The sequence below is a fragment of the Nothobranchius furzeri genome, chromosome 17, assembly GCF_043380555.1.
Source record: "Nothobranchius furzeri strain GRZ-AD chromosome 17, NfurGRZ-RIMD1, whole genome shotgun sequence".
NCBI lineage: Eukaryota > Metazoa > Chordata > Actinopteri > Cyprinodontiformes > Nothobranchiidae > Nothobranchius > Nothobranchius furzeri.
Window position 1 is genome coordinate 50,861,760 of NC_091757.1, and position 26,041 is coordinate 50,887,800.

Sequence of the window (26,041 nt, forward strand, 5' to 3'; positions counted from 1 at the left end):
ACGTCATCTCCCGTGTCGCGTGACGTCGCGTGACCGCCGTGGAAGCCGCGGTCACGTGATGCAAGTATGTTCTGTTTAACCGTTTTCTTTGACTAAGTAAGGACAGTGTCCTTGTAAGCAAGGCGCCTTGACATTGAGAAACACCCCGAGTCTCTGCTCTGCAATATGGACGGTTTTTCTCCACAAGTATCACAAGCCTGAAGGAGTTCGGCAGTGCTGTGGAGTTGCTAATGCTAACAGTTAGCTTCTACAAGCCAAGAGAACTACAAACCAACGTCAGTCTTCCCCGTCAGGAGCCAAGATGGGTGAGTCCAGCAATAGAGCTTGTAATCACACGTGATTATGTGGAGCATTCTGGGATGCGAGTGTACGAGTGTAAACAAACCATGAAAACAAACAATATGTTGCAGAGAAGAAGCGGATTTGGGTGAAAGAAAGTGTTAAACATGTTAAAATCCCAAAAAGGATGCGGAATATACAGGGATTTGTTAAATAAAGACGTCGGGGACCGGTACTTGGATAAAATCAGCATTATTAACGGTTCGGATCTATGTGAAAAGACTAGCACCGACGACAACTTGCTGCCCCCGCAGCTCTGTATAATGGGCATTTTTGGATTGTGGATGAGAGGTAAATGTTTCATTTGTTGGTTTTTCCAGTAAACGAATAAAACCTTTCATCCCACAGAAGAAGTGCAGCAGGAGAAGTTGCGTTGCGTGTCAGTTCGCCCGCATTAACCTACCGGTATATGCGTGTAACCTATGTGTGTGTGTTGGATGTGCATTTCGCGGTTGAAGGAAAGAGTCTGTAACTTACCAGAATGAAAATACTCCAGAAGGTGATGCTTGGTCTTGTGCGATCCAAGCAAGCCGACGAGATTTTGTTATGCTAGATACTTGGTCTAGTGGCTGTGCCTCCAAGCAGGAAAACGGTGAAAAATTATCCTGTTTTCCATCTTTATTCCTCTGGCGATCACATGTTGCACCCCACAACACAGCAATGATTTACAACAGCTGTGTGATATAAACGATCAAATGAATAACTGATTAATTTAAGCCGCAAGAACAAGACTGAGTGCACCATTTACAGTAGTAACAAGCAACAAGGTAGGACTTGTAGGCCACTTACGGGGCGGCCGTGTCTGTGATAATAAGCCCTATATTAATTTACAGTGGGACGTAGATGTGTGTAGCTTTTTCTAATCTGAGAGTTTCACTGTCTATTTTCTATCAGCGACTAATGCAGGAAACAAGGATAGAAGACTATTTTCCTGTTCAGCCTCCATTTGAGACTCAGAGTGAAAAATATCAAGTAGAAAATGGTTTCTCAGAGAACTTGCTCTTTGAGTAAAAACATACATACTGTATATAAATATATATTTTTAAATAAAACAGTTGTTTTAACATTTTAGAACAACTTAAAGAGACACTTTGCAACCTCTATCTTTTTAAAATCATTTTCTTGTGCCAGTATGTGCTAAAATGACCCTTTACAGAGTTAATGCAAGGCCACCCGGTGTCGGTACAGGATCTGCTCGGGTGCAAGATCGGCTCAGGGTCCTTCGACTGCCGATGACGCCAAAGTAGTTCATTAGCTGAACATGAACCTTACGGAAGTTACGTAATCACGTTACGTTGTTATCACGTTACATTGGTCCAGGCAAATTTTTCTGGACAACTTTTAGAAAGAAATCCATCATTACCTCTTTGAAAATACACTTTTAGCATAGAGCTGCATGTACATTAGGGCTGAACGATTGATTTCACGTGCAATTAAATTGCGATGTGACAAAATGAGATTTTCTAATCGCAAAGGCTGCAATTTGGCAGCGAGTGGTTAGCGCAATGCTAATATACATGGAAAAAGCCATAGGAACGCTAATGCTAATATCACCGATTACATTCTTACAAATTATGAATTAGAAACGTGCCAAATGATTACATTTGGAGTCTAATAGAAAGTAAAACTACCATCAATCAAATAAGCACAGACAGGTATTTTAGTAAAGCCAGAAAACTTTTAACTCCAGAGTTTTGGCTAGCAGCTATGAGCGTAGCTGAACTACGCATGGACAAGACGTCAAAACCTCTAAACACAAAATACTTCAATAAACGGGACACACTTCTTTCCTGCAAATACAATTTCACAGGTGTTGCTAATACATAAGATCCTTCAAGGGATGTGCTCAAAGAGGAGTTCAGCATTATGAATACAATATAGTGTTTTATTTTACAAATACCATTATAAACACAAACTTACATCATAAGAAACATTATTTTAATAACGAAACTGCTAAATTCTTTCCTACAGTATAGATCATCGACATATAGTGTATTTTGTCCGAGTGGGTTTGCCGTACTTTGACGTCATCGGCAGTCGAAGGACCCCGAGCCGATCTTGCACCCGAGCAGATCCTGTACCGACACCGGCCCCTATTGCCACCTGTGGCCAGATTATTCAACTTTCAACTAAAGAGCACTAGTCCAGTCTGTTGGACTTAGCAAAGAAATGGAGCTGACATAGCTGTTTCCTGCATGTTTTAGATCATGAACATAGCTGATTTGTTTAATTTAGTGATGAACCGCTCTGTAGAGACTAAGGAAGGCTGGGGAGACATTGCAGCTGTTAGATTAGGCTGTTAAAATGACAGCATGGAGATAAGATTCGTTTTCGGTGTAACCACAGAGAATTAATAATGGACACTAGGGGGTGCTAAAAGGAAGCAAAACTGCCAAGTCTGCCTTTAAAGAAAGATAAAAGCATAAAAAGTTTTGACATTTATACATTCTTTTTGAAAAAGGTGAGTGGCAGCAGCATATATATTATTTTAATTATGAAGAATTGTTGTATTTGCTTATTAAATATATTTATTCATTGGGTTTTAGATATGTCTTTTTCAATGGTTTGTGTGAAGATGTGGAGGACCTCTTACCAGGTAGGGCCAGTGGGGTGGCCATCAATTTTCCTGAGGGGGCTTGGCCATCCCTTGTCACCCCTTGGGAATGCCACTGCTTACAAGTAGGATATTATTTTGTTGAAATTTGAAAAAGCATGTACAAAATCAAAATGAAACAGTATAGCCTGGACTCGTCTTCTCGTTGCTCCTTTCCTCGTGTTTATTGCAACAACTGAGGTGCCAGTGCGAGGCCCGATAATCTGGGAAATCAGCAGGGAGTTCGGATAACAGCAAGCTTTGGCTGTGTTGTTGCACTACTTTTTGAGTGGGCACGCTGAGAGATTCAGTGTTGTATCGTGGTGCAAAAATCTGCATGAGCACAGGAGGGGGTAGCAGACAACGACACGACACAGACATCAACATCGAGGCTTCAAAACCAGAAATGCATCACTGCTAAAGTTCTGCTTTGCAGATACGCTCCTATAACACAAGACGAACAGAATCAAATAGTTTTATTGGATTTAAACCTCTGGTGTTTTAAAACACACACCTGGTGGAGCCTCGGGTGTTCATGTATTCTCTTTTCACCTGAACAGTTGTCACCATGCTGGATTTACAAGTAGTGTAGCTCAGGAGATCTGAAGACATGTACAACCAACCTACGTGTAGTAGCTACAAGTAAAAGATAGAAATAAAATCAAATGAAAAATTGTTGGCTTAATATGCTAAATTTCCCCAGCTGAACGATTTCTGAAGATTGCAAGTTGGCAGTTTATTTTGAAAGGCATGTGGGTTAATTTGCAATCACAGAAATATGAACAAAGACGTTGTGTTCGTTTACATTTACAAAGTTCTTCTATTCAATTCAAAAATACTTTATTAATCCCAGAGGGAAATTGATTGCTGTAGTAAATCAGAATAATAATAATAATAATAATCAAGTCGTCAAAGAGTTGTTGTATATTACAATGGCTGTTGGCAGGAAGGATCTCCAGTAGCGGTCAGTGTTGCAGCCAAACTGAAGAAGCCTCTGACTGAAGACACTCTTCCGTTGTCGGACAGTCTTGTGAAGAGAATGCTCAGGGTTGTCCATCATTTTCTTGATTCTCTGGAGAATCCTTCTTTGCATCATCTCCTCCAGCGGTTCCATAGTCGTCCCCAGAACAGAACCAGCCTTTTTATTAGGCTGTTGAGCCTTTTCAGGTCCCTGCTTCTGATGCTGCTACCCCAACAGACGATGGCTGAAGAGATTACACTCTCAACAACAGACTTGTAGAAGATCTGCAGCATCTTGCTACAGACACTGAAGGACCTAAGCGTCCTCAAGAAGTGCAGTCTGCTGTGCCCCTTCTTGTAAACGGCTTCGTTCTTTCTCCAGTCCAGTCTGTTGTCCAGGTGAACCTCAAGGTATTTGTATTCCTCAACCACCTCCACTTCTTCTCCCATGATGGAAACAGTGTTTGACTCCACCCTGTTTCTTCTGAAGTCTAAAATCATCTCCTTTGTTTTGTTCAGATTCATCGTCAGGACTAGACTACTTCTACTGTTATTTTCAAAATATTTAATTTTTTAAATCTTATTTCCTATCATTTGACAACACAAAACCCCACAAGAACAATCTGCATGACCAGAGTCTCAAAGCTGTCGTTTGCGCCCGTTGTGGTTTAATCTGCTCAGAGCTTTGTTGAAAGTTGGCATTAGTGACCTTTTTTAATTTAAATTCCCAAATTTCTTTCGGACTTTTTGTTTGTTTGTTTGTTTGTTTGCATTGAGAGGATCCAGTTGAGATGGCTCGGGCACCTGGTCAGGATACCTCCTGGACGCCTCTCTGGTGAGGTTTTCTGGGCACGTCCAACTGGGAGGAGGCCTAAACGCCTTGGGATTCCCCCGGAGGAGCTGGCCCAAGTGGCTGGGGAGAGGGAAGTCTGGGCCTCTCGACTTAGGCTACTGCCCCCGTAACCCGGCTCCGGATAAGTAGAAGAAATTGGATGGATGGATGGATGGATGGATGTTTTCCTGTGTGATGTTTTGGGAAATCATTTGTAATAAAAATTAAATTTTGTTTTTGCAATACTGAGAAACTTTAGTAAGATTCTCACTCTTAGGCCAATAACTAACAAAAAATGTGAAAAACATTATTTTAAATAAAAGGAAGGCCTTCTTTTGCCTTATTTTCTCTGCAGACATGTAGAATTTGACATTTTTATACGAGCCACATAAAAGAGTAACAGAACCAGAAAAAAACAATCAACATGAGACTGGGACACCTTACACTTATTAGCTGCCATGTAAACACTTGCTGTCTCATCATATACTTGCTGACTGCTATTAGCAGATTTACTTTAGCATAAAAAAAACCTTTTAACATCATCTTTTTTTGCAAAATTCTAGAATAAAATCACATTTCTCTAGCCTTAATAAAAGACACCTTTGTAACGCAACACACAATTCTGCATTCTCTTTAGCATTAGTGAGGTTATTAAGGGTCATGGACTTTGCACAGTTTAGCACGTTTGCGATGAGATGCAAAATTCAGCATTTTGTTTAAAAGTTACAAACAACTGTTGTTTTTCCTTATTTTGCACAAGCAGCACTTTGTGATGCCCCTTAGATGGAAGTGAGGTAGCATAAGTGGCTAATAACCAAATTATTCCACCAGCGCGTCATTCTGTAGGTGTTCTGTTCCTTCTATAGTTTTGAGTTGCTCTATTTTTATCATGTTTACTTAAAAGTCTGTTTGAGGTCATGCAACACACACACACACACACACACACACACACACACACACACACACACACACACACACACACACACACACACACACACACACACACACACACCATCAGCTCCATTATTGTGCACAATTACAGAACTTGTTGTGCTGCATCATTGCCGAAGTGTAAGTACAGACTCAGCAGGCATCATTTGGACATTTGGATGTTTCTCTCTCTCTCTCTCTCTCTCTCTCTCTCTCTCTCTCTCTCTCTCTCTCTCTCTCTCTCTCTCTCTCTCTCTCTCTCTCTCTCTCTCTCTCACTCACTCACTCACTCACTCACTCACTCACTCACTCACTCACTCACTCACTCACTCACTCACTCACTCACTCACTCACACACACACACACACAAATCACGCCCCCTTGTGCGGTGCTATATCAGGCAGTCAGGAAGGGAGTCAGGGAGCAGTAACAGGGCTATTAGGACTCCCGGGGACCCTATCGATCCCCTCATTGATCCGAGCCTCCCTCGGCTCGTCCCTGACAACTGTGTGGGTTTGCACAGTTACTGTGAGGAAGAACAGTGAAACACTACAGACAGGAGCACATGCAACAGCACATGAAAAGTGAGGCCACTCAGAAAGTTTCTACCCTTCTTTCTCTTCTTCCATACACCTCCTTTTTAATTTTTTTGATAGTATAATATCCACTATAACTTCCTCACCTGGATCTGATTGGATAACGTGCTGCCATCTATGATGGAAGGTTTTACAGTATAAAGATTTTGTCTCAGAGTTCAGAAGATTTGTAATCTCTGATAAAATGAGGAGAAACCTGCAGTGTGATGGAACATCATGCAGGTTATTAAAACCAGGCACGTGGATCCTCTGCGTGCCTCAGACTAGGTCATATTAAGTTACATATGTGGCTAAATGAATCAGATGGTTTCCGACTCATCCTGCTCGGCTCAGTAACTTCGGTGAGAATAACATAATGTAACATTGCCCCAAGTGGAGTTCTGATGCTACTGCTGCAGCAACGCTCCAATTCTGCACACTTTGTAATTTATGTGCATAAACTGCATCAGTAACACGATGGTCCGAACTTGGGTCTCATTACTGATATCTATTGAGTCAGTGACCATACAACAAGTGAGGCTGTGCACTGCTGAGTGTGCAGCAGGAGCCTGATTGATGACAGCGTCCTCATCAGAGTCCATCTGATTAATTTCCGGCCCTTCACTCCTTCCCTCACATCTAATGGCCCCCTGTCTCAGTCTGTCTATTATTATCATTCAATAATGAAATCTAAAAGAAGGTGCGTGTGTGACCACTAATTAATTAGGGCATACCGTATATATAAATGTACACTTTTTGTTGAAATCAATTACCCATCAATGCATTTTTGTTTTCAGTTCAGTGCAAATGTGAAGTAAAAAGTCTGTTAATATTTCCTTTTAACTTTAATATTAATCATATGGATATAAATAGGATGAAAAGGTGGGTAAAAACTGTCTCTATGGCAAGAAAATTAATAAATAAAACTACAAAATTGGTATTCTAGTTTTGGAAATATGTACAAAACTGGAATAAAACATGTTCTTTATTAATGAATACATTTGGTGAATACAATCCCATTAAAATGTGTTATTCATAAATAGTTTGAGGAATCAGAAAAAATTACATTTTTTTTAACCATTCAGGATGTAATGGTTTAATTTTACATGTTATTTAATGAGCCATAAGACTGAAGATTCCATAGCGAATATGAAATCAATCTTATGGATCTGTGGGTAATTTAAACCAGAAGATTGGAACTTTTTATTGCAGGGATTAGATAACAACCTCATATTAATTCAGAGACAACAGAAGAGAGAGTCAGGTTTTAAAAGTTTAAAGATTTATTATTAAACAAATTAAAACTAGACTAACTTTAACACTTAATGTATGGTGTAACTAAGGTGAATGAGACGGAGAATGGTGTGATGTGGAATGTCGCTCAGAACCAGCAAATCCGAAGAAACGATTAGTTCTGGTGGGAAACGAAGGTGAAGTCTTCACGCTAAGCTTTGGTTAGGAGATTCATAAACACATTCAACGCCATCCCGTCGGCCTACGTACCCTTTTGGAAGTCCCTGTTAGATCAGGAATGTCGAGGTCCAGCTGGACCCTCTCTGGAACCGAAGCCGGTAGGAAAAGCTGCGTTTGCCGACCAGACCAGTCTTTGAGATACTTCCGGGTCACGATGGTTTTGTTGGCATCTAGCGAGACCCAAACTGGGTCGTGATGGTTCAACTTTTATTCTGAAAGGAACCGTTGCAGCTGTTGGAACAGCAACAGATTTTATCCAGCTTGTCGTTGGTTCTTTTGGCTGAAGACAGTGGCGTGTCCAGATCTTTTCAAATGAGGTGGCCCAGGTGAGGCACAACTTCGTGCATGGGTGGCACCAATGGTTATGCTTTTTTGTTTTACCCCCAAGCCTTTTGTGGACAATGAAAAGCCTATTTAAAAGTAAATTAGTGTGGTGGCACCTGGGGTGGCCAATCAGATTCCAAGGGTGGCATGTGCTACCCCAGGCCACTCCCTGGACACGCCCCTGGCTGAAGAGGAAAGTTACGGATTGGCCACTCCGACAACTCATCTAGAACGCTTTGAACTGGCGTTAAAGATGACGTGGGTATAGTTTTATACTTCGGATGTTTTGGTTTATGGTCGAATGAAAACATGACAGATTTACCAAGCACCACCAAAACCACGCCTCCTACCCTCACTCGTGAACAAGACCCCGAGATACTTAAACTCCTCCACTTGAGGTAGGAGGAGTCATCTCAAGTGGTTTTATCCTAAAATATAAGTTAATAAATAAATAAAATAAATAAATAAGCATATCATGAAACTGCCAATGTTTTTCATCAACTGGGCATCTTTAAATTCATTTACAACATTTCAACAGATATTTCCAGAGATGAACGGTAAAAACGTCACTTTAAGGCAGAGGCATTGATGTGAAGTGTAGTTCCTGCAGAAAAAGAAATGATTAATGGCTCGATTAGCATTCAGACAGAAATCGCTGACCATTGGAGGAGATAATTATAAATTCAGAAAAGGTTTTGCTGGCTTACATAGTACTACGACAATATATTCACATGGTCCAGGCTCTACTGATTCTGTGCTAGCTGCTTGCTTTGTCATCCCCCATGATCACCAGAGTTTCTACAGAAACTTCAGGAAGTTTCCAGTAGATCTCATCTGATTTTTTTTATATCGCTAAAGACCTCAGACTTTATCTATTCAAGTGTAGCTCGGGAGCTGCAGACAGTTTTATTTGGGTTCAAATCAGGGCAGGAGTGGAGGGCAATGCTCACCTGATGGCAAATTTCACCACAGAGTCAATTCAGGGGATTTGCAGCTTTATAGTTATTCTTTATAGCAAAATGTTCCCGGGTGACGAAGATCAGCTTTAGTTCTTGGCATTAAAAAAAGCAGGTCGCAGTAACCTGGCAGGTAAAGTCCGTCTGAGTGAACACATCCTTCACTCGGAATGACGGCAATCAGATTGTTTGAGTTCCTGTTCTCTGTGTCTCGTTCAGCCAATATAAAGATTAAAGCTTGTAATTTCCTTTCGCTAAACATCAACTTCAGTGTGTTTTCCTTTAATCAGCTCAAAAACAAGAGTCACCACGCGGACAATCAACCTTTTATTTCATGTGTTTATTTCAGTTCAGTTTGAAATGGGATGAAAAAAGACAAAAATGCACACAACCATGTTTGTTTGAATGATAATAAAAGAAAACAAATATAAGAACATAAAAAAAGAATTGTTCTTTAATGCCGGGTTGAATTAATTATTCTGTTCCTTCAATGCAAAGTCAAAAAAGCAGCTTCACTTTTTGCTGCTGAAGCATTTTAAAGAATTTATGGGTGTTAAAAAATAACAAGATCTAAGCATACATGTATCATTTAAAATGCATTTTTGTTTAAAAAAAACTGCACATCAATAGATTTACTGAGGTTCTGGTCAACGAATGCAAATATTTTTTAAAAACATTTAAAATGTAGCACACTCCAGCTCCACATGAGAACGTAGAAGTTTATTTGATTCTTTTTCTCGCCGTTAGAGCTTTTCTCAAAATCAGCTTTTTGCTGCTTTTAGTGACACACCTGTTGGTGATTAAACCAATAATTTCCTCAGATTATAATAGAAATGTCATTCAGACAGTCTTACAGCAACAGAAGTTATATCAAAACACACAAAGAAGCAGTAGCAGATTTTGAAAGGCAACAACCATCTGTGAAAACCAGCTACAAGTCAAACTGTCAAAATAAAAAATTAACCTTTAGACAATTTAAACTTAAAGGTTTTTGTCAAATAATGTACCTGAAATGGAAAATACCAGGGATGTGTATTTTTGAAATTCTGGCGATACGATACATTTCACGATACAGGGGAGACGATACGATACGTCACGGTATATTGTGATACATTCAGTCAGATGTTACAAGCAATTTTTTTTGACTGAATTTATTGTAAGAATGTTCAATAAACAGTCCAAACTGATACGTAACATGTTTAACATGAGGTATCTGAACCATGATGGAGGGATTTACATTTCAATGGTGGAAACAAAACCCGTTGCACACTGCTGCCAACTAGCGGGTGGCGATTGAATTGCACAAAACGAAAATAAAATACACAAAAGTTTGCATGTAAATTCTTTCAAGAATTAGATACACGGCTTTTGAATATCGATGTAATAATCGCAGGAAAAAAATCACGGTATATTGCCATATCGATATTTCCGATGCATGGCTTTCGAATATCGATATAATATTGCTGGAAAAAATATCACGATATATTGCCATATCGATATTTTCTTACATCCCTAGAAAATAATCAAACAGAGCAGATACAAGTCACGCTGCCAAAACGGTTCACTGTTCTTAATCTGATCTTTTTTAAAATGATGATCATTTGTTTTTCAGGAAGAGCAGAAAAAAAGCAAATTAATTCAATAATAGTATTAATAATAGACAACGGACTTGTTTTTGAAGTTGATGATCACATGAAATTTTCAGAGAATAAACTATGTCGTTGGAACAAGTTCACTTAAATTGTACAACAAAGAACTTTTATTCCCATTTATCTCAAAAGAATTGCAAACTTTTAGACAAATATAACAGCAAAGAGGTGTTGTTTCACAAATTGTCCTTGCACTCAAGTGCACGGGCAAATAAGCTGAATGCATGAAGTGAAGTCTAGAAGTAACTTTTATCTAAAACAATAGGCTCCGCTCTCCCTGCTGGAACAAAATATTTCTGCCAGTGAGGAAAACAAATCCTAGATCCAACCTCCAGCTTGGAAAGGCTTTAGCGGCCATATGATTAAAGTTCTTTTGACATTCATAGAACTGGAGTGTGTGTGTGTATGTTTGTGTAAGTATGTGTGGAGTGAACATGTGTGGGTGTGTGTGTACGTGTGTGTGTGTGTTTGTGTAAGTATGTGTGGAGTGTGTGTGTGTGTGTGTGTGTGTGTACATAAACAAATAAAAACCAGGTTAACACTGCTGGCATAGCAAGTAAGCACAGGGAGTAATTTGAAGGTAATTTATCAGTGTAAATAGGTTGCTGTGGATTTGTGTGTGTGTGTGTGTGTGTGTGTGTGTGTGTGTGTGTGTGTGTGTGTGTGTGTGTGTGTGTGCGTGCGTGCGTGCGTGTGTGCGTGTGTGTCCCCGCTGGCTCATGTTATGACATTTGGACCATGACGCCCTGTCCTTTCATGAATGTTTGAGATCTTCAGAGCGATGGCGATGAGAGGACCCAGCACCACCTGCAGAGAGGGAGGGGAGAGAGAGAGGTGTTAACTCCAGAATCCACACAACAAGGTCGTTTACAAAGAATTTAAATATGCAGATGAAACCCAAACGTCCAACTACCGGTAGTTTCTTTTTCTGTCTGGAGTTTAATATAATTCTACAGAAAAAGCAATGAAATGTAAAAGATTAAAGAAAGTAGCATAAACCGATATGTTATACATATATATATATATATATATATATATATATATATATATATATATATATATATATATATATATATATATTAGATTGAAGCATTTTTAATACTCTTAGTAACTGGCTGTAACTTTAGTTATACAACCAGAGTCCACCTGTTTCTCCAAACTGTTGTTGTTCAAAGAGCTGCCTGCAGCTGCCATTAAGCAGGTTGACCAATAAGTTCAATTTCCTTTAAATAGGGTATTGTTGCATGTTTGCATGAACAGTTTTGTACTTGGGATTTGTGTGAAAACTGAATAAAGTTTCATTTTTAATTCTGTTAAGCTTATTTCTGTGGTAAATGGGCACTGTGTAATCTTTGGACCTGAGAAAAACACAATGCAGGTTTTACAGAAAATTATAGAATAGAATAAAATAAATAAATAAAAATGTTTGTTTGTGCGCAACTCTTATCTATAACAAGCTAGATTAATGTAGTCTTTTAGAATGTCTCAATCATAATGAAAAGGGAAACATTCAAAAGTCTAAATAAAAGACAACAGAAATGCAAAGAATTTGGCTAATTCATCAAAAAGTGCTGAACTAAACCATTGAAGAGTTTAAATGAGATAAATTTTAATCAAGACCTAAATTAAAACCTAAATAATAAACAATCAAGAGAAGAAACAGAATATAACTACTGCATGTGTGTGTAGAGTAAAGGCATGCATTAAAATGACACACACTGAGTGTGGCCATGCTACCATGTGAATTTTAGCCGTTGTTGCACACGTTCATGGGATGCAACGCTGCACTTTAAAACATAAGAAACATTTAGGCACAAAGCAAAACCAGGAATGACTCTGAATCAAACATCTTTACTATTGGGGAGTGTTATTTATGGAGTTTGTTTTGTCTGTCTGGATAAGAATGAGGCATAACCATGAGTTTCCTCCCTGATATAGTCAAAGTGGCTGAATGATTAGATGCCTAATGTCTGTTAACATGATAGAAGACCTAAATGAGGCAAATATGGACATTCTGACTTCAGCTTTACAACCTTTGATGGTTTCCCAATAATTATGATTACAAAAGTCTCCAAACTTTCCAAAGTCTGCAGGTCAGTCAGCATTTCCAGTGTAGACTGAAGTTGTGTGTGTGTGTGTGTGTGTGTGTGTGTGTGTGTGTGTGTGTGTGTGTGTGTGTGTGTGTGTGTGTGTGTGTGTGTGTGTGTGTGCGTGTGCGTGCATGTGAAGCACTGAGAAAATCATCCTCAAACGATACACATATTCTTCTCATTTGAAGTTCAAAATAGAAAACTTGCACAGAAAATCCAGAAGCACACGTCTCGTGCCACACCTGGGTCTCTCTGCTGTGTCTCTCGGGATCTCTCTCAAAGCTCTCGGCGTAAATCCGTATGGTGGCGCCCATTCCTCCGCCGCTCCCACTCATCCGAAACACAAGACGGGACCCTTCAGTGAAGAGAATCCTTAAGCCCTAAAAACAAACAGAACTCCTTAAAAAGTCAGAAGTTAAAAAAAATCCCTAAAGATGCAAAAACTTGACTATATTTGAAAAAAATATTTTTTTAATTGAAATTTAATTGAATTTAAACACGTTCCAACCTCCTAAATCTGAATCTTTTATTGGCCAGATGATTTATTTGATGTGTAGTTGAAGCAAATATCCACTAGGTGGCAGTATGAGCGCGTATCGATATTCACCTTGATTCTGTGCAGTAACTTCCTGACTGTAAACTATCATCAGCTCTTGAACAACATAGATTTGAACAATCTGATATGAAATCATTTAAAAAGTGCTGCCTAATGTTTTGAAATGTCTTAAGTTTTTAAGTGTTTTTATATTCCAACAGGGTAATAATAACCTCTTAGGACCCTTAAAGGGGATTCTAATGTTTTATTCTATTCAATTTACATTTATTTTTATTATTTAGAAATATTGGATTTAAAATAAAAAATGTATATATTTTTTTATTTTTTAATCAAACGTTTTAGTTTTCCACGTTGAACTTTTAAATGTTCAAAAGCAATATACAGTATATATATACATACGGGTATTTTTTGGGGGGGGGGCAATGACCTGAAAGAGCTATGGGAAATTTTAAAAACCATTTTAGGTCTCACAAACTAGGATTAGGTCAAATTTGTGATTTTATTTTCAAACTTTCCACTTCTGGTACAACCCTATTGCTCTCTGAGGGTTTTATGTATTAAAAATATCTAAATCAAATGAGTGATTGTCCAAGAGGGGACAGATTATTCATACTGTGAATCTTAAGAGAAAGAAAGCGCCACTGAAAAGTCTCCCCTTTACTCTGTGACTCTCATCACTGAGAGAAAGTGATAGCATGTTTAAAGGGAGACGGTGATAATGAGAGATGTCCGCCTGACCGTCTGTGAGAGGGCCAGCTCATCTCTAACAATAGAGTTGCAGTTATCAGAGAGCTGACAGGCTAATGCTTGTTAAAAACACCATCTGCTGCAGAACTCAGGAGGCTAAGAGTGGAGCGCCATCATCATACCAACAGCGTACACCTCATTTAGTGACCGTTTGAAGCATTTCAATCCAAAATGACAGTCAGGAACTCAGAAACATGGCTTAAGTATGCAGTTTTATGCAAGAGCGTTTTGGAGATAAAATCCTCACATGATGCATAAAAGCAACAAAAATCGAGGCAAATACGTAAAATATGACAGGTGTTAAACAAAAAAACATCTGAAATTAGGAAAAATTATAAACTAATTCAGGAGCGAAGGGGCTGCCATGCAATTATTGCGTAACCCCCTCCCCAAAAGCTTTGTGTTGTGTGTTCACTCCCAGCACGTCAAAAACAAACGCTTGGTCAGCCACCCTCCGCGTCAGACCCCTGACGCCAAAAGGGCCCTTTTTCGTCACTTATGTGCAAAAAGGGTTTTTCCCCTTTTCTGACTGCAGATCCTAATGCAGCGTAAAACTGACGCGATGGGATGTCCGCTGATGCGGCACCGAACCAGCTCATTTAACCACACCTAAACCTTAACGTTTTACTATTTATAACCTTCCCCTCACCCTCTTCCTAACCTTAACCCTCTTGCTACCTAAAACGTTACACTCACTGTGATCAAGCGTTTGTTTCCCATGCATTCTGACTGTGAACTTTCGTATTTGCCGCCCAAGGGGAACGTTAGAACATACCATCTGGCGAGGGGGAGGTTACAAATACCCTCTACGTTTAACCTCCACCTCAGTAGCTGAAACCTCCCCCTCGCGTTGCCTCGGTCCAAACCCGACCAATGACGAGGCGGCTCCCGCCGTTCACTTCATAGAGCCGGCTTTTAGAGCGACCGACACATCACTAACGTGTTAGCTAGCAAGATGGTTAAGGTTAGGATAGGGGTGAGGGGAACAAGAGGATAAGGTTAGGGTGAGGTACAATGAGCTTGTTTGGTGCCCTGGCAGCGGACATCCCATCGCGTCAGTGTAACGCTGCATTGGGATCTGCAGTCAGAAAAGGGAAGAAAACCTTTTCGCACATAAGTGACGAAAAAGGGCACTTTTGGCGTCAGGGGTCTGAGGCGGAGGGTGGCTGACCAAGCGTTTGTTTTTGACGTGCTGGGAGTAAGAATGTGTTGGTGTGTTTGGATATGTTTGGCGCTGTGCCAACAACACCCCACCACCACCACCCACCCCAAATTACTGTGAATGTACTGAAGCCAGTTTCATAAACTTTGCATAGTAATGCATTTTAAAGGAGACATAACTTTCTTCTTATAAGTTAAGTTATAATAGTTCTATGGTTGATGCAAAACATGTTTCTGAGGTTCTTTGCACCAAACCCCTCTCACATAAAATAATTTTAGCTATTTGATTCTTGGCATTTTCAGTACCTTCCAGAATGAGTCATTTCAGGGCTCAGTCACTTCAGAGTCTGATTTCTGTCAGCTCGAAAGTGGAGTCGCGCGGACGTATTGAAGGAGAACTTTTACCATCGGACTTATCCGTCACCTGGGGAGTGTTGCAAAGCAAAGGGCGTAGCGTTTTTCAGGGGTATCCTGCCACCATTATAGTCATGTGTCCGGTCCAAAATTGTGTTCATATAGTGTTTTTTTGTATTTCAGGCTTTTTAAACACAGAAACATTTGTCCCTCCTTCTCTTCTACCGCTTCATGCACTTGCCCCCTCTAAACCCACTTTTCTCATAATTTCGCTCCACGAATAAAACGCTGCATTTCTTTATATTCCAGTCACGGGCAAATAAACATTTATATTTTCAGAAGTTTCCACTAGGTATTTGTCCGGATCTGCCACTTGACATCTTTGGCTCTCTTTTTATTTTTTTGAGGGGTTAATGGCAGTGCTGTTGACGTACTTAAAGGAATCAGCGTCCAGGCCAGCCTTCGACAATTTTTTAGAAAATCGGGCTCGACTCTGTCCATCTTTGCGTGTCTGTTGGAGAGCCATCGCAACGACAGATAATGGCATTGTGTGTCTACACACCAACACAGACAGGGAAGTATAAATTTGCCTTAAGAAAGCAAGCCGTTGCTGTACACACCTACTCACCCCCACTCAGGCTGCTATTAGCTAAGAAGCTCTTATATCCTGGATGACTTTAGAGAGAACCGCTGCTCCTCCAGCTGCAGCAGCTCTCTCTTGCACATGAGGTGGTTCTGTTCTAATTTGCCTGTTTGTGACATCACAAACGGGAACGTTTTTAAATGGTTTAGTTTAAGCATATGGTGCCTAAAACCAAATGCTGACAGAAAATGGACGTTTGGAGACCCATATGGCAGCACAAAAGGATGCAAAATGTGAGTTTTCAAAAAAGTCCCCGTTACTTCATTTGTTTTTTTATAAGGACTTATTAAGTTTTCATTTAAAGATCATTTGTTTTTTTATAAGGACTTATTAAGTTTTCATTTAAAGATTAAAAATAAGCCTTTCTACATAAATACCTTATTCTGGCAGGTCAAAAATCTGCTTTTCTTAAATTGAATACAAGGGTTGTATAAAATCCCTCCAACCTCAAATTGCTCATGGGCTCAAATTGCTCATGGGCCACACATTGGACACCTCTAATCCAAGGGCACCAGAGTTGAAAAAAAAAACTAATATTGTTCCCCCTGAGAATGAGAGCCTGCTGATTGAGTTAAACATGCAGTATTAAGAAAACACCTCTTCCTTCACATGATCTATTTCTGCACTGCTGTTTACTTTGGGCAGCAGTAGCTCAGGAAGTAGAGCGGGTTGCCTCATGGTCATGGGCTCGATTCCAGCTCCCGCCAGGGGTATTCTGCTGTTGTGTCCTTGGGCAAGACACTTCACCTAACTTGCCTGTGTTGGTGGTGGTCAGAGGGGTCGACGGCACCAAATGGCAGCCTCGCCTCTGTCAGACCGCCCCAGGGCGGCCGTGGCAACAAAGTAGCTTACCATCAGTGTGTGAATGTGAGAGTTCATGGAAGCGTCTTTGAGTGTCCTAAAAAGCGCTATATAAGTTTGATGTATTATTATTATTATTATTACTATTTTACAATAAAAACATAAGCTGATAAATCTGCAAAAGGTTTATTTATGCAAAGGAAAATCTGAAGATAAGCAACTGTAGCTCAAAAGTGATATTAACTTTAAAAATAAAACACAAATTTATCATCCTACGTTTCTCGTTCAATCGGTGTAACACAGCTCGTAGAAGCTGAAACTGGTTATTTGGGGAAAATAAATGATTAGTTTCACAACTGCCTCCTTCTGACCTGGTTCCGAGCCACTGTTCCATCCACCGGGTCGATGTACTCAAAGTTCTCAGCTTTCTCCACGCTGAACACACGATCGCCCACAGCAAACTTCTGACTGGTGAAAGCTTTGTCTGAGATCACCGCCTCCAGGTCCCTCATCAGGTAAAAGGCCGCACGTGGGTCCAGGCCTTCGTAGTCAAATCTTACACACACACACACACACACACACACACACACACACACACACACACACACACACACACACACACACACACACACACACACACACACACACACACACAGACAGACACACACACACACACACACACACACACAGAGGTGCAGAAGTGGAGGATTTTCATGGAAGAACTTTTTATTAATTCAACCTAAAGCTGGACTAGCAGAAAGTAGCTAATCCACTCATGTTTCTCTGAGTTATGTCTTACAGATTTCAAGTTGGCCTTGTCCCTGAATGATCCTGTATGAGTTATTTTTCAGTGTCTTATGGGAAATGTGCATAAGTTCATAAAAGCTCTCAGTGGGACTGTAAAAAGCTGCAGTTACTGTCAGTGGGAACTCGGACCATAATCGTCACAGGGAACAGCAGGTTGACATAACGACAAGTGACGATGACTGGGAACTGAATGGACAAAGGTGAAGATCTTCATCATGCAGCATTTAAAGTCAAAATGTAAATTGTGATTACAATTACAATTACTCTTGGTTAGTTACCGGCAGAAGTAGTTGCGTCCAAATCTGGCCCAGTGCTCTCTGACGATCTGCTCCACTCCTTGTTTCCTGGCTCCTATGATAGACAACCACACCAACACCGACCATAAGCCATCTTTCTCCCGAATGTGGTCTGAACCTGAAAGAGAAACAGAAATTATTCTAGGGAAAAGTTCAAAACAAGCATTAAAAATCATAATTTGGGGGGGACTCGATGCAACACTAACACTTCACCACCAGTTTAGCCTCTTTGGCTCAGGAGATCACAGATAAAACATTGCAAAGAGAATATTTTCTCTAGGACAAAGCCAAAGCTCAACAGCACAGCTTCAAAGACACAGAAGCCTGCCACTGCCTGCAGCCTAAATCTGTTCACATTGAAGTGAACTAGAGAATACTATTCACAGATTTATGAGCAGATGAAATTATTTACTCTTGCTAATCTGCAACAATTTATAAAATCTGTTTCTTAATTAAAAAAGAGTGATGAGACCAAGGGGGAAACTCTATCTGCCAAAAGTGAAAACAACGCAGAAGTGACTAAATTTGCAGCTCCCCCCTCTACCACTAGGGACTGGCTCCAGAAAGGAGCAAGTTCCCATTGACTCCCATGTTAAACATTGCAATTTCACAGCAGAAATGAACATGTTTATAGCCTGGTGCAAAAAAATTTAAACATTTTAGCTTTAATTGGTAAAGTGACCCAACTTTGAAGGGGTGGATTTTTAATGCAATTAAAGCTTGAAATGATGAATAATTATGGGTGTTTCCTTTTGTTTGACAGGTAGCAGATGAGCTGTTAGCACTAGCGGCTAGGGTCCTGCTTGCTCCAGGGAAGGCCTCAGCCTCGGCCTCTCAAGAAAAGTGTTACAGCCTAAAAGGTTTGGGGTAGAAGAGTCGCTCAACTGCAGTTTTCTGGCTGAAAGTGCCCACCAACTTCTGTTAGCTTTGGCTGGCTTCAGGTTAGCGCAGTTAGCGCAGAGTTTGATGGGTGTCATTCATCTGCCCTCACCCTCATAATCTCACTCTCAGCTCCATTTTTGTTTTCTGGGAGTGACGCGGCCAATGAGCTTCAATTCAGCTTTTCAGAAACCTGTGGGTGACGTTATACAGACTCTGTTCATCTTATTTTTCTCTTCTTTTTTCTCTATTCTTCTCTATTCTTCTTTCTCTATTTTTCTCTTCTCTTCAGATACTGCCTCTCTAACATGCGGGGTCCCACAAGGTTCAGTTCTAGGGCCTCTACTATTCGCATTCTATATTCTTCCCCTAGCTGGCATCATTCAGTCTTTCCCAGACATCTCCTACCACATCTACGCTGATGATATTCAGCTCTACATGTCCTTTATGCCACACCAGTTGGACAGGCTGGCCACCCTTGTACTCTGCCTGACCCAGATCAGTAACTGGCTGTCCAGCAACTTTCTTGTCCTCAATGCTAACAAGACAGAGACCCTGATCGCTGCACCCCCGGAACTTCAGCCAAAAATCGAGCAAGAAATTGCCTCTTTTTGCCCATCAGCCAAGGCCAACATTAGAAACCTAGGAGTTATTTTTGATCCAGCTTTAAGTTTAGACTCACACGTCAAAACCATCTCCCGCTCTTGTTTCTTTCAACTGAGAAACATTTCAAAAGTCCGTAAACTGGTTTCTACTGCAGATCTGGAAAAAATCATCCATGCCTTTGTGTCATCACCACTGCTGGACTGACCATAGGGCATAGCGGGCAATTGCCCGCTGGGCCGACCCTTTCATCTTTTATGGGCCGGTGTCTGTTTTTTTTTTTTTTTTTTTCTGGCCTCTAGTTGTTGCGGACAACTTGTCCGCGCCGCCCCACGCGACGCCTCGTAAAAGTTGGTGGATTGGCCAATTGGTAATAATACACTCTGGGCTGGACCAATAGCCAGAGGTCTGATGCACCCGCCAGTTGTTTGTGAATCTCAGTAAACAGACAGACGAGCTTAACAAAATGGAGAACAAAAAACGGAAAGGAGGAGCGGAGAAAATTCGACTAAAAAAGAGACTGGCCCTTCAGGCTGATGCTGGCACATGTGTTAAAATCTCACAGTTGTTTGGTAGTGAAGGTTCAAGTAAAATCAATTTAGGAAGTGATGGAGCCTCAGCCCAGCGACAGGTTGGAGAAGAAAAGAGGGAGGAGGAGGAGAAACCCGAGCCGGTGTTGTGCCATTAATCGACTCGCTGCCAAAAAATGATTAGCCACCGCGGGATCGCGCACGGTGAGGTAATTGCATTTCTAGACAAAATTCCCCAGGATTTCGCCCTAAAACTCGGCATATCTAGCAATATGGACATTTAGAAAGCAAAGATAACCTCTTCCGGTACTTAAACAGATGTTTATCGCGGATATTAGTGTGGCAGTGTTGGTGGCACCCTGCGCGGGCGCTCGAGGACGTGCTTGTGGAAAGAGGGAGGAAGATGTGACAGTGTGAGCATCCTGTCACAATGTCCCGATTGATCTTGCGCCCTGGCTACTTGGCCAAGGGGATGTCCCTTTGGCTGAGTGGTTAGAGCGTATGACTCTCACCCCAAAGGTCTGGGGATCGAATCCCGCTCGGGCATTGTTTCTTCACCTTGCCACATAAGTTTTTCCAGTTCGGAAGTTGTTTTAAGTGTTGCTATTTATCTTAAACGTTCACAATGAGGATATATTAATCCTTTTTGCAACATTTGCGATTGAAAGATGGTTTGTGGTAAGAACTGGCTTTCTTTATGTTACAGCCTTGATACTAAAAAAATAAATAAACAATGTAAAATGGCGCCCTGTATTGAATGTAAAGTCAAATGTTGTATAAATGGAAATAAACAATTCTCCAGCGATTTAATTTTTTTCCCCTTCCTTTCTTTAGTCCACTTGACATGGAGCCACGGTTAACTAGTTTGGGGCACATTTTTACTTGGAAAAAAAGTATTTAAACTGATCAAGCTTTGGCTTTACAATGACACTGTGTAAGTTGCTAAACATTACGTTGCTCTATTTAAAAGTAACAAGATAAAAGCACTTCAGCACATAAAATTAAGATTGTCACTTGCCAAATAGACTACACCCTCCCGTTTACCTATAAGAAATGCCTCAAAATATCTTTAAATTCTTTATTGATGATTTAATTGTAGATAACTAAAATGGCATTTTACTTGCCAAAAAGTGATTGAATCGCTCAGATTTTCATGGGGGCTAAAATTGACCAAATAAGGGTTTTATGTATTATCTGTTGATGTTACTGTACTCATACTGCCTACTGTGTCATCAAAAACACCCCAAAAATGGCACAAAAAAAAAAGATAATTTCCCTTGCCAAAAATTGATTACAGTGTCCTGGTCACCTGTAAAGGGTTACATTTATTATCTCTTGATGTTATTAGTGCCATCACAGGATGCTGGGTGTCTTCCACATTCATAAACACCTCAAAAATGGCAACAAATGATAATTTCCCTTGCCAAAAATTGATCACAGTCCTGGTCACCCATAAAGGCTTAAATTGGCATAAATATGACTTCATTTATTATGATGCTGGGTGTGTTCCACAATCATATTCGAATAAACATGAAAATATTCCGTCCGAATATCTGTTTCTTGTTATAAATATAACAGCTAGAAGGATTTACAGTTAAAATAGGAGAAACATTTCAGGAAACTATTGTCAATTAACCACAGAAATAGGGACGAATAACATCAAGAGATAATAAATAAGGTAATATTTAGGTAAATTTAACCCTTTACACGTGACTCCCCAGCAAGGGTCGTAACACCACTTGCCTCACGTACATAAGTGACCAAAACAAAGCAGCATGGAGACACTCCGTCTCCAACCACCTCTCAGGCAGCAGCCTGCATGATCTACACGTCACCAGAATATAAACAACCGCAACACAATAAAAGCAGTGTTATACAAAATGGAAGGCCTGTAGTGTTTATTCTCTTACAGTAACAACTTATCAATTTTTTGGAGGAATTTATTTGAGATTTTTTGGTTTTTATTAATTGTGCAATAGAAAAATAATCGCTAAATTAATCATCTAAATAGTCATTAGAATAGTTGACTATTCGATAAAATAATCGTCAGAATAATCATTTTAAAAATAATCATTTGCCCCCAACCCTACTTTTTTAGAATACCAGGATAGGAAGGATGGTGTAGGTTTACGTTTATTAGATTGATACATAAATACTACCAATAAGAAAGTGTACGTAGGTGTGTGTCAGAAACAGCGTAAGGCTTAATGTCTTTTCCAAAAAAACCAGGTGATGGGCCGGTCTCCAATCAAAATGCCCGGGCTGAATTTTTGTCCCAGTCCAGCCCTGGTCATCACGCTTAGACTACTGTAACGCTCTTTTTACTGGTCTCAGCAAAACCTCCCTCTCACGCCTTCAAGCCATCCAAAATGCAGCAGCCAGACTCCTAACCAAATCCAGCAGACGAGCTCACATCACTCCAGTTTTACAGTCCCTCCACTGGCTCCCGGTAGAATATAGAATACAGTTTAAAGTTTTAGTCCTGATCTATAGAGCTCTTAATAACCAGGCTCCAAGCTACCTATCTGAGCTTTTATCCCCACACACCACCTCACAGAACCATCTGAAAACCTCCTGGCCGTTCCTCGAACCAGACTGAAAACCAAAGGGGACAGGGCCTTTCAGACTATTGCCCCCAGACTTTGAAACAGTCTGCCTTCAAATCTCAGTCTCTCTAACACTGTAGAGGTCTTTAAAAATCATCTAAAAACTCACCTTTTCATCCAGGCGTTCCCTCCCTAAATGTTCTAAAAGATGGCTTTGTTCGGGTTCACACCTTCACTTGGTTTTTACTCATGATTTTATGTACTATTTTATCACTGCTATTGTTTTTCTGATGTTTTTATTGGTTAGAGGTATTTGCCCTGATCTTACTTATGTTGTACAGCGCTTTGTGATTTATATCTGTGAAAGGCGCTCTATAAATAAACTTTTACTTACTTACTTACTTACTTACTTACTTACTTATTTGTACAGTCTATGAATGAGACTCAATAAATTCAAATGGTAGTTTTGGTCAAATTTTCCAAGTATTACAATAGATTTAATGAGTTAAGAAGGTGAATTTTTTTGTCTAATTTAACTATTTACATTGAAAAAACACTTTATACGTGCTGCGCTCCGTATGCTAGGTCAACAAAACAGAAAGGAAAAAAAAAAATCCCACATGGGAGCTATAAGTCTGTTCACAAAGACAGCTGCACAGTGAAGGTATCCGTAAGGTTAAGAATGTGTCAGCAATGTTTCCACGCCAAAGTTTAAAGAAGAAATAGAGTCAAACTGCTAGTAGTACCGCTGTAAGTTGTTTCCTTGTGTATTAAATTCAACAAATATATACTGAAAGGTATCCTGTTGTATTAATTATTTACATGCTTTTATCACCAAATTCTGAAATGAAGTCCTGCTGAGCCCCACGTCCGGCTTTGTCAGAGCACAGTTGTTAGGAAACTCACAGTTGTCGCTCTTTAATCCCTCCCTCTCTGTCGGTCCACCCGTTTGTCTCTGAGAAGAGTCAAAGAGGTCCACCTAACAAAACAGATCCAGGATCTGCTTCATCAGCTGCTTTCATGAAAGTTAGCCATCATGACAGCACAGCTTCTCCTTTTAGCCCAACTCTGTCTTAAAATCAGTTTTAACATTAAAAAAATATCAACAAGACCTCGTGGGAAATGTCACAATGATTTTAGAAAGGTATTTGGTTTCAAATGAATGACCTGAGCAGTAAGAAGCAACATTAACACATCTGCACAGCAAAGTCTTGCTAAAAAGTTGGCTGAATTAAGGCTTTTCAAGCAGTGTGTGTGTGCTAGAGTAGGTTAAGGGCAGGAGCGGTGTGCAGCGCTGATGATTGCCTTACAAGGAGAGACAATGAGTGAGCTCCCTAGTCCTCCAGGCTCTGCTCAGTCTCCTTCTGCTGTCCTCGTCAATATCTCTCTCATCTGGACTCTCCCACCACTCTCCATTTCTATTTAGTTTTTTCTGCTCGTGTTTCACACAACTAGAATTTTTTTCTAATAACTTTTAGAGATTTTTCCCCTCTTCAAAAACTTGACAACTAGGACAGGCCAGACAAGTAATGACACTACTATAAGCAGAGAGCAGATGCAAATACATGGATAATATATGTATATATATATATTTTTTTTTTTTATCATCTGCCACATTTTGCATAGTCTGCATTTGCATGTTTTATGCTTGTTTCCACCGGAGGCATGTTGCAGTGATTCAGGGAGCCCCGGTCTCCTTTTATAGCAGAAGAATGGGGATTATTTACTTGTGCAGTCAGGGTCAAAGCCCTATCATCTATTAGGCTGCTCTGACTGGTGCTAAAGGCAGCCAGGATGCACTACTCACAACTCCAGACCTGTAAATAGACTGGACCAGGAGCAAATATGTGATATTTGGGGCACAGAGCGGATTACTCATGGAGGTTGTTAGATCATTCACTTGTGGACGGTGTTGGCAAAAGTACTTGATGGCCTTTACTTAAGTAAAAGAACAGATACAAGGGTAAAGAATGCTTAAAGTGACTAAGTGTATTTTCCCAGGCGATAGGGGGCAGTACATACCTAAATAGTTGCAATCAAGCAGTAATTTTGTGTTCGAGTAAGACGTTTTCAACGGATGGCCGTTAGGGTCAAAGATCCCTGGGAATGCAACCTCCAGCACAATGACAAGCACATCAGACTCCCTTTCATCACTGGAAACGTGCGAAGAGGTAAATGTGTATAACAACAACGTTTATGAATGGCGAAAGAATTGTAACTGTTTGTGTGTTACAAATTAGTAAATGCATTTTGTCCTCACGGGTTTCTGTAGCTGTAAACACGGCGTTTAATATGGCGTCGCTCAGAGACTTAAGCCTGGGGCACACAGAAGACAGATGCGCTGCGCCACGTCACTCCTGTGCCGTCACGTTAAAAAGAAGCCATTATAGTAACTGAGAGGGGCTACACGAGGAGCACAACACCGTGTTCCAGAAGCGCCGGTTCGCGCCGAGGAGCTAAATATAGGCGATAGTTCTATTTCAAGCGCCGTGGCGCAGCTGTTCGCAACATTGTGGACATTACGACGCGGAATGGCTTTACGGCACAAACCCATCCACCAAAACATGTACGAAGAGCTTTCTATTGTTGAACTGTTGATCTTAAAATACTCTAATAAATTGCGTACTTGCCTATTTTTAATTAATCAAAGCAGGGGCGGCGTTAGGCCCGGCTACTTGGGCTGAAGCCCCGGATGTTTCATGAAAAGCCCCGGATCTAAATCGCGGAAGTAACATGCAGTACCAAAGTCCAACAGAGAGGGAGCAGCTGGCAGTAGTTTGTATACAGCCTGCCTGAGCCTCCACCACTGAAGAAGAAGCCCTTCAGCAGCCGGCTTCTTCTACACTCTCTGCCTGAAACGCATGTGTGAAGATGGACATAAGGACGTTTTTTAGACAAAAAGTACAACGACAGAACCCCAGCTTTGATGAGACTGGTGTTGACTCAGGTTTGTGAGTCTTATTAGAAAATATTTGTTGTGCTGCTGGTTTGCCTAAAGTTAGCTTACTATCAGGTAAAGTGGTTGGAGAAAGAAAGGGAATATTTACTATCATCTCACACTAACCACTAACAGGAACAATACTCTGCCCTGAAAATGCTTAATATGTAGCTTCAGATGAAAAATTATGTGGTACAAGTCATATATATGATGTTGTCTAGTGCATGTCACGTGTGTGTGTGTGCACATGTGTGTGTGTGTGTGCACGCGTGTGTGTGTTAAGCCCCGGATCTTTTTCAGTCCTAAATCCGCCCCTGAATCAAAGTCTCACAAAACACGACGGCAAGTCTGATCACGTATAAACAAAAGAGTCACTTTCCGCTTCCTGTTCTCAAGTCTCGTGTGATGTTGTGACTATCGCGTGACTTTCCAAGAAGTGCTCAGCGGCGTAACGATTCC

The 26,041-nt window shown here is 40.5% G+C and overlaps 2 protein-coding genes across 2 annotated transcripts in view; one reads left to right on the plus strand and one right to left on the minus strand.

Moving 5' to 3' along the window:
* The first annotated feature begins 293 nt into the window (after positions 1-293).
* Positions 294-26,041, plus strand: part of dock8 (dedicator of cytokinesis 8) — a 147,038-nt gene continuing 121,290 nt past the window's right edge. Inside the window, exon 1 of the mRNA XM_070546140.1 lies at positions 294-305. The gene's annotated coding sequence lies outside the window, so the exon portion shown is untranslated. The remainder of the gene's footprint in view (positions 306-26,041) is intronic.
* Positions 9,297-26,041, minus strand: part of pgm5 (phosphoglucomutase 5) — a 33,409-nt gene continuing 16,664 nt past the window's right edge. Inside the window, exons 8-11 of the mRNA XM_015972839.3 lie at positions 18,069-18,204; positions 17,355-17,538; positions 12,964-13,101; positions 9,297-11,438 (exon numbers count right to left, since the gene is read on the minus strand). Coding sequence (XP_015828325.1) covers positions 11,349-11,438; positions 12,964-13,101; positions 17,355-17,538; positions 18,069-18,204 — 548 coding nt within the window. The 3' untranslated portion in view covers positions 9,297-11,348. The remainder of the gene's footprint in view (positions 11,439-12,963; positions 13,102-17,354; positions 17,539-18,068; positions 18,205-26,041) is intronic.